The sequence below is a fragment of the Balaenoptera acutorostrata genome, chromosome 9, assembly GCF_949987535.1.
Source record: "Balaenoptera acutorostrata chromosome 9, mBalAcu1.1, whole genome shotgun sequence".
Lineage (NCBI taxonomy): Eukaryota > Metazoa > Chordata > Mammalia > Artiodactyla > Balaenopteridae > Balaenoptera > Balaenoptera acutorostrata.
In genome coordinates, this window is record NC_080072.1 from 49055708 (window position 1) to 49069927 (window position 14220).

Here is a 14220-nt window from a genome sequence, read left to right on the forward strand (position 1 = left end):
TTACTCTCACAAAGGTCTCCTTCACATGCAGAAGATGGATGGCACTGTGTGGGCTTCCCAGGTGACAATGTGTGACACAAAGTAGGGGATACAGATCATCCCAAAGAAATGGAAAGCCAGACATTCATGTCTGCACACAGTTGTTCACCATGGAATGATGTTAGCACAAGACTGGACACAACCCAGAAGTCCAACACTAAAAAGTTGTTTAGAGCTTGTCCACGTAATAGAAATTTATGAAACTATTCAAAATAAGGTTTTTGAAGGCTTAATGGCATGGATAATGAGTATTTTATACTATTTTTAAAAATTATTTTATAAAATTTAGTTGAAATTTCAAAATACATAATCAACCCCAGGCTCAGAGAACTTGTGAGGCACGCCAGACGATGTCTGGGGGGGATCTGAGGAAGCAGGTGACCCCACAGAGAAGGTAGGGCAACGGAAACTCTGTCGTGGCTGTTATCACAACTCAATTTTTACCTCTAGGCTGCTGTATCCTTGGAAACACAACTCCCTATCCACAGGCCATTGTAAAATTGAGTAATATTTTGATCTTCATCCCACTTTCTTCAAAGCTCTTCCTGTTTTGTGTCCAGTCAATTCCCAATGTCTTTCAAGACTGAATTCCCTCTCTAGCTCTCAGGCAGATTTAAGCATGCCCTCTACTGTGCCTCCCCAAGATCTGTTCCTATTTCTTTTACAGCAATTATTCCATTTTGTCACAATGGTTTATTTCTGTGCGTCTCCACTCCAAGACTGAAACCCATAGGGGGCAGAGAGCACAGTTCATCTACTTCTGTATCCCCAGCGTCCTACACTAGGTCTGGCGTACACTAAATACTTGTAGGATAAACGAGTCAAACAGATGACCTGTCTGGCGTGCTCCTTCCCTCCAGCCCCTCTCCAAAGGATCCCGGTGCCTTTGGACATCCCGGTGCTGATGAACTTACTATGCCCAGAGTGTCTCGTGGTAACTATTCTACAAGCCATCCATTCATTTATTCACGTCACATACATTTACTGAGAACCTAATCTGTATATGGGTTGTTCTGGGATCTAACAGCCAAAAGAATAGACAGTCTTTGCTCTCAGAGAGCTTGTGTTCTTAGAGGATAAACAGCCAAGTCCAAAATGGTGAGATAGACGCTAAGTAGGAGGAAGTTGTGGGATCACGGCATAGGAGCACCTTCCAAGAGGAGGCAGCATCCAGACTAAACCTAAAGGAGTAGTAGTACTAAGCCAGCTAAAGGGGCTGTATTCTACGCAGAGGGCAAAGGCAGCCCAGGCTGTGAGTGTACGGGGCAGAGCTGGAGAGGCAGGCAAGGCCATGATGAGCCTACAGGCTGTGGTAGATGTTTGACTTCATCCTGGCAATAAGACACCCCTGAACTTCATCTGAGGTGTGTGCTGGTCCGATTTACAAGAGCAGTGCGGCTGCTGTGAGAATGGATGGAAGAGGGGGAATAGGGAACCTGTTTTCCTCTACTCCACGCTGACTACTCACATCAAACACTTCTGTGACCAGATATGCAGCTGATTTCCTCACACCAAGCAATGCCGACACCAGCTGAGCGTCCTCTGGTCTAACTCAGTTCTGACATCATCTACCTGGAGACAGCACCAGACCCTAAGGCTAAAGACTCAGTCGCACAAGACTGCTCCCCACCCCCCCCCCCCCTCCAGTTAAGATGCCAGTCACAAGTCCAGGTTGACACCAGCGCTTCTCATCCACTGGCTGTAACGGGAGGCTCCCACAACCCCCTCCTCGGGTTTAATTAATTTGCCAGAGCAGCTCACAGAACTCAGGAAAAGTCTACTTACCATTTCTGCTTTGTTACAAAGGATATTAAAGGGTATGACTGAACAGCAAACGGAGAGGCACACAGCATGAGGTCTGCAAGGGTCCCAGGCACAAGAGCAACTGTCCCTGTGGAGTTTGGGGTATGCTATCTTCCTGGCATGTGTCTTGCTCCTGGACACATTCTTCTTCACCAACCCAGCTCTCCAAACTTTGTCCTTTTGGGTTTTTAACGGAGGCCCCATCACACAGGCACAATTGATTAAATCTGTGGTCACTGTGATCCAACCTTCAGCCCCTCTCCCCACCCTGGGCTGAAAGTTCCAATCACATGGCTGGTTCATATGGCAACCAGCCCCCATCCTGTGGTTATCTAGGAGCTTTCCAAAAATCACTTCATTAACATAAACTCAGGTGTGGCTGAAAGAGGCTGGTTAGGAATAACAAGAGTCTCTTTACATCTTTGTATGTCTTATCACTTACGAAATTCCAAAGAGTTTTAAGAGCTGCAAGCCAGGAACCTAGGAACGTGGATGAAAATATGTATTTCTTATTATATCACGGAGGGCAAGAGTGATGGCAGTTGTGAGAAATTGGTTGAGGCATGATGGGGGGAGGGGGAATCAAGGATTCATCCAAGGCTTCTGGCTTTGACAACTGGGGACATGGTTGCATCATCACCTGAGGAAGTGATTTGTGGGTGAGGAAGAGACAATCAATTCAATATGAAACGTGCTGAATTTAAAATGCTTCTGAGACATCCAGGTGAGAGATCTGGTGTTCATTTAACTAGTCTGGAATCAGGAAACCAGTTCTGAATTTGGGCCAGAGCTGGAGCCTGGGCATCTTTAACACACAGGCAGTCATCGGTCCCAGGCATCCCTGAGCTCCTCCAGGCAGAGGACCCAGGCCAGAACCCTGGGGAATGGAGCGGTTGTGGGGGGAGGTGTCAGAGGAGGAGGGACCAGTTAGTTACCAGATGCGCCCAGACACACCCTGCAGTGTTCTCAGCACAGGCACAACCACATACAAAGAGAACGTGTGAACACACATTTCACAGGATAGACAAACTTGTGCACATATAAGCAAAGGCTGGGGGAAAAAATCCAGCATCCTTTTAGGCACAGAGGAGTGTCTCTGCCTTATGAACATCTCCATAGACAGGAGTGGGCAACGACGAAGTGACACTGGTAACACTGAGCCTTTGCACACCCTATTTTCTGTGCACAGAATGCCTTATCTTCCTCTCTCTTCTTTTTCTACCTGTCTCTTTCTCATTCTTCAAGTCCAGCTTAGATTTCATTCCCTAACTGGAAGCTTTCCACGACCTACAACACCTTGTGAGTCCCAAGGTGATGGTCTCTTTACTTGTCTGTCCCTCCCATGGATTCTAAGCAGGCAGCAGGACCTTTTGCTTAGCACACTGGCTAGCATTTGGTAAGTATTAACATAAGCAAACAGGTAACTTGAATTCTTCAGCCTTTCCTCAAAAGATCTGGTGCGGTCCGACAGTTTACCAAATACGTCACAATTATTTATTTGCATTTAAAACTTCATTTGGTAAACGACCCCTGTAACCTGAACTCTGGACACACCTCTCTGCATCCTCAGCTTCCACCACTCTTGAGTAGCCAGGGTTTCCATATACCACTACCCTTTCAATCACCTTTATCAGAAACCAGGCAACATCCTAGACTCGTCCCATCCCTCACCATCCAGGTGTCAACCAGACTCCAAGTCCCCCTGAATCCAAGTCTCCGTCACCATCCCCACTGCCCCTGCCTTAATCTGGGCTCTCATCACCTCTCAACAATCACAGCGACTCTCTGTCTCCCTGCCTTCTGTTTTTCTCCCTTTCCCTCCTTCCTCTATACCAGTACTGGGTCATCTTCCTGAAATCCAAATCTGATTAAATCTGCTTAAAATTATCCAGTGCTTTCCCCCACGACTTCCAGGATAAAACTCCAACCTCCACAGGCTGAGGGCCTTACGGTCTGGCTCCTGCATACGTCTCCTTAGATTCTGAACAGGTTAAGCTTTTTAACATCTATTTCCTCTGTCCCGATCACCCTTTCCTGATTTCCTGGTTTAAAAACAAAAAACACCAGCTTGGATATCATGTCCTAGGTAGACTCTCTCTGACAGAGCTGGTCAATCCTTATATATTCCGGTTATGTCGCATTTTTGCTTTATTAGAGTATTTCATCGGGCTGCTAAACTGTGAAGCAGAGGGTGGCACATGAAAAAAAATCCAGGCCTGGATTCATATCCTGTTTCATCACTTACTAATTGTGTCGCCTCAAGCAATGTACTCAACTCCTCTGAACCCTAGCTCCTTTTGCAATATAATTAAAACTAACCCCAAACATAGTAGAAGCTCAAAAAATGTTAGACCCAGCACTGACTTTCTACTGTTTTTCAACTGATTATTCACTTTTCTGTTTTCCCTACCAAAATGGAGGGAAACAACCTACAGATCTTAATCCTACCTCCCTGGACCACATGGCAAACAGCTCTGTCCTATGATTCAGGTGCTTTAAAACACTGACCACACCCTTTACTCTTACAGTTCAGGTTAAGTACCCAAGTCTCTCAATTATTTTCCCTCCATGGATTCTCATCTTCATTTCCTGTGGAAACCACACGACCCATCAAGAAATGGTTCACACTACTGTCAGTGGACACCTTTCCAGGTTGAAAATCAAAGGAGAAAATCTGGTAAAGCGCAGTTATCCTCACCACAGAGAAGGCTGTCTTTGCACCAGCGCACACTCATGGGTCTCAGGACAGAGGTCTGTATCCACTCCTCCCCTTCTCTCCCACCTCTCTCCCTTCACTAGCACACCTCCAGATACTTCAAACTGCACAAAGCAACTCTTTGTACTGCCATCCACTTAAGATGCTATGAAAGAAAAGTGATAAAAATCATTTTTTGGGGAGACAGTTTGCTCTGAACGTAGGCAAAAGAGTGGGGAGCAAGTGCCCCTGTACCACCAGGTTGCTGAGAAGGCTATCTGGTCTCAGGTCAGAAGCAGCTAAAGCAGCTTGGGCTGTGGGTGCGACTACTGAAGACGAGTAAGGCCACACACACAACCAACTTCCACCAGAGTACTCACTTCCTGGTTTCTGTGTGAGCTCCAGAACTGTCTTCTCCATTCCACCCAGAGGTAAACTCACATAATATGGAATTCATTTACAAAAGGTAGGCTATGTTTATTTACAGTCACAAGCAGTTGACTGACTCAGTGTGACTCAAACCACAAAGAAACCATTTCTCCTTCACTCCATTCTGAGTCCCAGGGTTGGCTGGGGCCCAGCCTGGTAGGAGGGCTGCTTGCGGACCATTCACAGGTTCACAAGTTTCTCATTGAGGGCAATTTGTGACTGCGTGAGATTGGCCAGGTAGGTCACCATCAGCAGGTCCTGGAAGAGAAGGAATCCAGGATGAGTGAGGGGCTGGGTAAAGAGTGAGCAGAAAGGCTGGTCTTGGCCAGGTGTATGATGGACACTGGGTGTGGGCAGTCCTGGATAAACAAGAGCTGGGAGAGGCTGAGCAAGAGTGGAAGGTGGAAGACAGGAAGGAAATGCCTGAGAACACTTTCTCATCTCCACTGATACACCTGAACCACAGGAAGCAAGGAAACAGCAGGAGGGGAATCTCCGAGCCCCTGTGCTCTCTTCCCCCGAGCCTGGACTGCAAGGGGGCAAAAGGCGGAGCCCTGTTTCCTCTATCCCCTCCAGGTCACCTTCCCCAACCCCCTCCACAGGTGTACGGCTGAGGTGGAGGAAGGCACAGGCTCCCAGAAGCCCAGGGATGGCACTCACATTGATGTTGCTGTTGAGCATGGTCTCGAAGTCCTCAGGAACTATTTTGGGTACTTGGTTAACCAGACTCATCAAGAAGCGGCCCACGGTATTGTCAGCTGACACCTTTCCAGACTGAACACCAAAGAGTCAACGAGGAACAGTTAATTCTCACCACCGAGACTGTCACTTCACCAGCACATCCCCAGCCATCTCAGAGTGGAGATCACGCCCTCCTCCTTCCTTTTCCCTCCGCTCCTCACCAGCACGTCCTCCGCGTACTGCAACACTGTGCTGAGGGCATCCTGGATGCGGGCCGATGCCCCTCCCACTTGCTGCAAGTCACTGGAGAGGCCGATTACCCGGTTGGGGCTAAAACAGGTCTTCATGATCAGGTCAACTGTGCGAGTGGGTTGGGGGCAGAAGTGACACAGAGAATTCAGTCATCCCATCAGGAAAGAGACCTCTAACCACCTCCCTTTGGACTGAGTCAGCTTCCCCAAACCCCCCTGCCCTGCCCTTATTAGCTTTTCTTTCTCCGGAGAGGGTTCAACTCCTACACCCAGTATGCTAATCACTGGTTCTGGTCTCATATGAATGGCCGTGTAGCCTCTGGTGCTGATGATTTCCCACCTCTAACAATTTCACAAATAATTCCTCAAGTCCCATTTCTACAGAAGAATGACTTCTAGTCATCACAAACCTTACACCAACTGTTCCTCTTAACACACCCAAGGCCCTCCATCCTTGTTACAGAACAGAAACCCCTCCCCTGAAAAATGCCCAAGACCTAGCAAGCGGGTATGGGGAAGTCACTCACCTCCAATGCGTTCAGTGTCATAATATGCGTATTTCACTGTCAGAGGGGTGAACATCACCCCCATGGTCCTCCCAGGAACACCCATTAAAGTGCTGGGGAGAGAAAAGCCAAGGTGGTTAACAGATGGACTTGGGAGGGGGTTTCATGTCTAGCTCAGACTGGGAAAGCAGTCATACCAAGAGTATGGCTTCCAAGGTTCTGAAAGAAGAAAGCTGGGCCACTTGAAGCCCAGAGGGCTAAAGGGAACAAGTCATTTTCTTCCTTTAGCTCATTCCACACACCAAACCCTTGGCCTGAGAGAAGGGACTCAGCTTTTGGACCAGGCCTGGACCCTTTATAGAGAATTACTTCACACACTGAAATCTCAGTGTTGAGGACAGGACACTGGATTTCCCTGTGGAACTAGCTGCCTAGACATCCTTCCTCACAGAAAGAAGTGACAGGACAGGTCTTCTCTGGGACCAAGTTCCTCATCAGCAATGGAAAAAAAAAAAGTCGACTCTGGACCATCAAGATCAGACTGGGTGCTGTAAGTAATCTTAGTAAAGGTGACTGCCTTTACTATGTCAACTACACACTTTCACTGGATCTTGGGGAGTCTGAAATACCTGGAAAGGCTAAGAAATCAGGCAACAGCTAGAGGTTAGTGGTACACCAACTGGCCCATAAGGACTTGACATCCACCATCTTTGTCCTACCACATAATAGGTAACTGGTCACTTCAGTGTCAGACACAAAAATGGCACAAAGTTAAAGTAAGAGATGTGCTAACAAAGGGCTTCATTCTAAGCAGAAAATATAATCCTTCCAACTCCTACAGCCGCCCCTTCCTCGGCACGCCTCTAGAGCCTTTCCCAGTATCTCCCATCAACCAGCATTCTAGTTGCTTAATGTGCCAACAGGGTAACGTTACTGTCATCCAAACTGTACTCTATCCCAGGTTAACAGACATGTCCAAAACAAGGACAGCCATTCTTTAATCTGTACTGCCCTGTGTCCTGTGCACAGTTTTAGTGATAACGACAAACTGAAGGGCAACTCAGAAAATCAGTGAATGTGGAGAAGAATCATGACCAGAACACTATGTGAGGATCGGCTGTAGGAGTTGTGTAACAGTTAACTTCTAGAAAAGATGACAGGAAAAACGAGCTTGCTCAAATACCTAAAGGGCTGCCCTTTGAAATTGGTTATGAGCAATGAGCAGAAATTTGGGTAGGCAAGGATAAGTGAGTGGAAATTTCAGGGACAGAGTTTGTTTCGGAATAAAACCTCTCCAGGGATAACTGCTGAAAGGGAGGAAGGGGTTTCCTTAGGCAGCGAGCTGCACGCTGAAGGATGACACCTGCGTGGGGTGGAGGCGGGGGTGGCGTCCAGGCACAGGATGCACGAGGTAGCTTTTCATGCCCTTGTTGCCCAAGACTCTGGTCACCTGACGTAGGCCTTAATGCTCATGCGGCCGTTCTGGAGGCTCGTGTCCACTGTGAGGTGGATGGGGTTGGGGGCTTCCCGGCTGTAGTACTCATGGATCAGCACTGAGTGCTCTGTGATGTCATGGCCTGTAGCATACCTGGAAAATGGAACACAGTTGTGGACTCACAGCTACGTGCGACATCAATACCAAACAGGATGGTGGCACGGGTGTCTCTTGGTACCCGACACCCCTGGTCGGGGTGTAGTTATACCCCCAGGGACAACACGTGCCAAAAAAATACACACACTGAAAATTGTGTCAAATCAAATAAAGACTGCCTTAGAGCTCTTGAAAATTCTAAGTCACCAGCAAGGCAAAAAAGACTTGCTCAGTAAAAGCTGCAGCCCAAAGTAAGTATTCTTGGCCTCACAGGATCACAACTGCCAGCAACACACACTGAATTCATAGCTCCTTGAGATAATACACTTTCAGTACTCTGTCTCCAAAAGAGGGTGCACGATGCCTAGTCAGGTGACAAAAGATGTTGGCAATCAACCACTGAGACTTTCCATCCCCTCGTCCCAACTTACCAGCCCAGGATGAGCTCATTTGGAGAGACTTTCTTGTGCAATTCATACATGTTCTTAGCAAATTCCATGTCAACAGCCACCTGAGAAGGAAGGCAGGAAAGGAAGCTAGGAAGCCAGAAGTCCACAGCAAATGGATCAACAGGACAAGAGGCCACTCCCAACAGACAGAAGAGGCCCGGGAAATATGCACAAATGGAACGAAGCTCTTTAACTGCAGCTCTAGTTATGAGCACAACACACTGTGGCGCAGGAGGGGCCTCACGAAGAGGCCAGCAAAGGAGTAGCTACAGACGGCACGGGGGTCTCAAACTCCCACTCACCTCGTCTTCTGACTCATTGTGCGGCACTGAAAAGCAGTTGGTGACTTCCACTGAGTGCTTGTCAACGGTTCCTGTGAGACAGTATTGTCCATGTGTTATAAAACCCTGGGCTCCCAACCGTCCCAAATGCTTTCAAGAGGTCTCCTCAAAGTCAAGGAAACAAAAACCCAAACTGGACTCCTAAGCTCCAGGGTCAGCCATGAGCACCAATGGAACCAGGATTTTCCAGAGAAATGAAACTCTGGAGTCATCTCCAACTCTCTTCTTTAACTATCAGCAAACAGGGTCTATTCTTACAAGGTCTCCTTTCGCCTGTCTGTCACTTCCTGCTACCGGTCCTACTCCAGATCTTCACTCTGTGAGCTTCATTTTTCAGCCTCTAGACTTTCTCCTTAATATAATTTCATCTGCAGAGCTCCCTGGAAGATTCTCATCATGTCTTCAGAGACCACTCATATAGCAGCCTATCCTGAGAGCACAGTTTTAGGGAGCTTCCCCCATACCTCCCTTCAGCCATGGTCCCACAGTCATAACCTTAACCCTACCATCAACCAGAAACCTTCCCCCCGTGAACCTTAAACATCATACCACAAACTTTTATTCGTCTAGTTCCGATGATACTTTTACTCTAGCTACATTTGTTTCTCGTCCTAAGACCGCTGGTCCCTTGACCTCTCCGTTTTGTTTCTCATCTACTGGCACCGCCCACCCCGGCTTCAAGTGCTTCCCTCCCCACCACAGACTGCAACGTTGCCTATACCCATCAGCGTCTGTTTAATTCCGCTTCACTATGGTTTCTGCCCCCTTAGCTGAAACTATGCCCCCAAACCAAATGGATACATACTTCTTCTTTTAAATTGAAGTATAGGTGATTTACAATGTTCCATGTGTACAGAAAAGTGATTCAGTTATGTATGTATACACATACGCACATACATATATATATTCTTTTTCAGATCCTTTTCCATTTTGTTATTACAAGATATTGAGGACTTCCCTGGTGGCGCAGTGGTTAAGAATCCGCCTGCCAATGCAGGGGACATGGGTTCGATCCCTGGTCCAGGAAGATCCCACATGCCGCGGAGCAACTAAGCCCGTGCGCCACAACTAGTGAGCCTGCCCTCTAAAGCCCATGAGCCACAACTACTGAAGCCCTCGCGTCTAGAGCCTGTGCTCCGTAACAAGAGAAGCCACCGCAATGAGAAGCCCACACACCGTGACGAAGAGTAGCCCCCGCTCGCCACAACTAGAGAAAGCCCGCGTGCAGCAACGAAGACCCAATGCAGCCATAAATAAATAAACAAATAGGTAAATAAATGTCAAAAAAAAAGATATTGAGTACAGTTCCCTGTGCTATACAGCAAGTCCTGGTTCTTCATTTTATATACAGTAGTGTGGATACATATTCTTTATCCTATTTGATCTCTTGTCAACAGACTTGACCACTTCGAGCATCTGAAATAGTTAAGTCTTCTGTATTTGCATGCCACCATAACACACTTCTACTAGAGCACTTATCACATTATATTCTAATTATTTGCATGTAAGAGTATATCTTCAGCTTCAATTTAAGGTTAAGAGTAGAGCTTGTTTGATCAAACTTTGAATTCTAAGTAACTAACAGTTTTATGGTAACATAAAAGGTACCACTGATTTTCATTTAACCAAATGGAATATGTCTCATGAATTGATTTCTAACTGAAAATATCTAAGTTCCTAGCAAGCAGAATCTATGCTTCATTCTTCAGTAAGCAATGCCTCTGTAACACCTAGCCTTGTACCATGACTCCATTCTGAAAGAGGATCTGAAAAATCTAGATTACAGTTGGTCTAACTAGAGTCACTATAATGTTTAGGGGCACTTAGCACAAACCTAGGGTGGAAAATTGTTTATTTAGTTAAATAGCTCTAGTGAGTTTGGAAAATTTGACAGTGCAGCTGAAACAGCAAGCTAGTATTTGTGGAGTGCCAAGTCAGTGATGCAAGAACCATTTACTACAGAAGCTCAAGGCAGGGCAGTCACAGAATGATGGCATGCATACTTTGGAAGGTTAAGAATGGGGGTGAGGGTGGGGATATGGGATGAAGGACTGAGAGTGAAAACTTTTCCTGGGAACCTGGAAGATGAGTGAAACTTAAAGGATAAAAGAAGGGAGAACAGGCAAAGAGAATACAAAGGCTTGATCTGAGACAACTATGGCAATGCTTGAAAGATAATGGATCATCTGAAGTTTCTGTAAAATGCTACACCCTCAAAGATAAAGAGGGAGAGAACGTGTGTCTGTGTCAGGAGGGTGCCTGATGTGGTGGAAGATGGCAAACCAACAGCTGTTTCGTACCTAGTCTGTGCCAGCACAGTTAGATGCCTTCTGCGATAATTTAGTTCTCACAGACTAAATCTAAAGTAGGCCCTGAAGGAAACAGACTTAGCTAATATGTGCTGGAGTCTGCCGACAACTATCATCCTCTTCGCAATACACCAATTGTCTTCTACGATGGAAACTATTACACGTTCAAGGGTAAGAAAGAGAAATGATACATGTGACTAAATTGGATTCACAAAAGTGTCCAAAATCTGTGACCAAGATGGAGTGAAAACTAATTTGATGGGACCAGCAGTCCCCAGAGAAAGGGATATATTGTCAGAAATCCCTCTTTAGGGCTTCTCAATTTTACTGTAACATAAAATATCAATTTCCCAAATTTGGAACATGGGCAGGGAAAAGGTTATTTCTCCATGTGCACGTTAATACAAATAATAGATATTACAATTGTCTCTGTCCAAATGGAGAATCAGAGACTGCCCTGGGGGAACGGGGTCCATATCTCACTGGGGACTAATATTAGGGAGACTGAGAAACAAGAGGCTCAGGCTTAGACGTTTAGGAAAGCAGAATATTACTGAAACCCTAAATGGGTTCCTGCCAAACCGGTTTACTTGGTGAGAGGGATATCTTTTTACAGGCGTCCCCACTCCAATGCCAAGTGGTTAGGAAAAACTTCTCTTTTAACACCTGGAAAATAAAGACATTTACCAGTAAATAAGGGGGGAAAACGTGGTCACTGGGCTTAGGGTTTTGACGTCCTAGTCAGAGTTTGAATTCATTTTTCGTAAATTGGGACTAATCATACTTGACGTGAAATGCTACTGGGAAGATTAAAGATAAAATGTAAATCACTTGGCACACGCTATTTATTCAATAAATAACTACAATGGGGGTGGGAAGTGAGGGGAACAAGATAAACGGCAGGTGGGAAGTAGAAGAGAACGTCAATTTTCTCTGACCACGCACCCAGCAGGGTCCCGATGACTCGGGCAGCGCCCTCGTTGCGTCGCTCGTAGCTGTCCACGATGGAGGCCAAAATGACCGGGTGCAGCCGGACCACGCGGCCGCCAGGGAAGGGGCCTGGGAGAGCCGGGCCAGGCAGCGACTGTGCCGGGGTCTGCGCTGGGGCTGGCGCTGAGGCCGGGGTCTGGCCCAGAGCCGCGGTCGTAGCCACTGCTGCCGCCGGGTCTGAGGATGAGGCTGGAGCCGGCGTTGGAGCTGGAACCGGCGCTGGAGCCGGCGCTAAGGCTGAGGCTGGGGCTGGAGCCGGGGCCGGGTCTGAGGCCGCAGCCGGGGTTTCGGTTGGGGTGGCGGGAGGCGCGCTCGGCGGTACTGCCGGCGTGGCCATCTTGTCGAGAAAGAAGGAGCCAGGCGCAGAAGGGAGTGAGTTCGCAAAGATTAGGAGCACGATAGGCTGAATCTGCACCACGTGAACTAAATCTTTGTGCTTATTGGTTTCTGACGATGCTACTCACGGCTACAATGTTCTGCTCTGCGTTTGTGCTCTTTGATTTCGGTCCGATGCGCACTCAGTAAGAATCGAGCTAAGTAGTTCCGAGTAAACTTGGAACCGCACTGAGAGGAGAGAAACAGCTGCCACCAGATGGAGCCAGAGAGTAGCGCAAGGGTCTCAATTGGTACTTCAATGGGATAATCGACATCAAGGTGCCTTTTAAAGGACTTTGTTCTTGACAGCATCCTAAGGTGTCAATGCAGTGAGTCATTCATTCAACAATTTGAATATGTGCCAGATGCTCTTTTGGAGCTTGGGATATATCAGTGAACAAAACAAAGATCACTGTCCTTGAAAAGTATACATTCTAGTGGAGAGAGACAAATAAGTACATTATAGAATCTATTAGGTGATAAGTGCTATGAAAAAGGAAAAAGTAGCTGAAAATAAGGAGGAAATCAGGAGTCGCGAGGGGTTAGAGCAGGTCAAAATGAGAATGTGAGATTTGAGTGGATTTAAAGGAGACGAGGGGTATGACCATTACTGGGGGGAAGAGCCCCCAGGTAGAGGGAACAGAGTGCAAAGGCCTTAAGGCAGGAGCAGGCCTGGTGTGTTTGAGGCTATTTCATGGCTGGAGTGTTAGGATCAAGGCGGGGAGTAGCAGGACATGGACCTCTCCATAGGGCTTGGGGGGCAGGCCATGTAAGGACTTTGAGTTTTCGTCTGAGTCAGATGGAGTTTTGAGCCGGGAGGGTCATGCTCTGTCTTAGTTTTAAAAGAATCACGCTGGCTGCTTTGAGAAGAATAGAAAGGGGGAGTGGTTACTCGGCAGAGCGAGGTGAGAGAGAAAAGAGCAGAGAGACATGTTAGATTACCAGGTAATCTAAGTGAGAAATGAGAGTGGCTGGGACCACGACAGCAGCAGTGGAAGTGATGAGAAGTAGGCAGATGATGGACATATTCTGAGGGTAGAGGCAATAGGACTTTCTGAGAAATTGTATGTGAGGTGTGAGAGGAGTCAAGGATGACTCCAATTTTTTGTGTTGAGCGACTAGTATGAAGAGGCTGTTGTCAATTGAGATGGTGAAACCTACAAGTGGAGCAGGTTTTGGGGAAAAGATCCCAAGCTCACTTTGGGATGTGTCACCCTTGAGATGTCGATTAGACATGCAAGCAGAAGTGTAGAGTGATCTGGTGGAGATACTAGTCTGTACTTTGGGAGAGGATTAAATGAGGTGATGCTCTGTAAAGTTCTTAGCATATGCCAGAAGTACGTTATTAGTATTACAAGGTTGCTATGCTGTGGCATATTGACATATATATGTCATATAATTGACATATAATTGACATATTACTATGTGTGGAAGGAGCTCTGATCCTAACTTCCTGTGTAACTTTGGGCAATCTATAGGTTTGTTTGTTTGTTTTTCCTGAGCCTCAGTTTCCTTCTTGGTGTGGTGAGGATGATAACATCTGCCTGTCAGGAAACTTGTCCACTCCCTTGGCTGGGTCAAGTGCCAGCATCCAGCTGGCAAGGTGGATGGATGAAGTTGGATTTCTTAGCCCTGACTCTCGTGCCCAAGAACTGCTTTCTCCTTGGATCTACCTTTTCTAGTTAGAATTCACATGATCCTGCTCCCCTGTCAGTACTCTGGGTGGGCACACATTCTTTCTTTTCATTCCCCCAAACTCAG

General features: G+C 47.0%; 1 protein-coding gene across 1 annotated transcript; it reads right to left on the reverse strand.

The window, feature by feature from the left end:
* Window positions 1-4989: 4989 nt before the first annotated feature.
* EIF3F (eukaryotic translation initiation factor 3 subunit F) lies at window positions 4990-12457 on the reverse strand. Its single transcript, XM_057553752.1, has 8 exons — window positions 12040-12457; window positions 8747-8817; window positions 8427-8506; window positions 7855-7992; window positions 6426-6517; window positions 5869-6005; window positions 5627-5740; window positions 4990-5224 (listed from the first exon to the last, which is right to left on the reverse strand). Exons 1-8 carry the CDS (start codon window positions 12419-12421, stop codon window positions 5147-5149), a joined length of 1092 nt encoding a protein of 363 aa, XP_057409735.1. The 5' UTR covers window positions 12422-12457; the 3' UTR covers window positions 4990-5146.
* Window positions 12458-14220: the final 1763 nt, after the last annotated feature.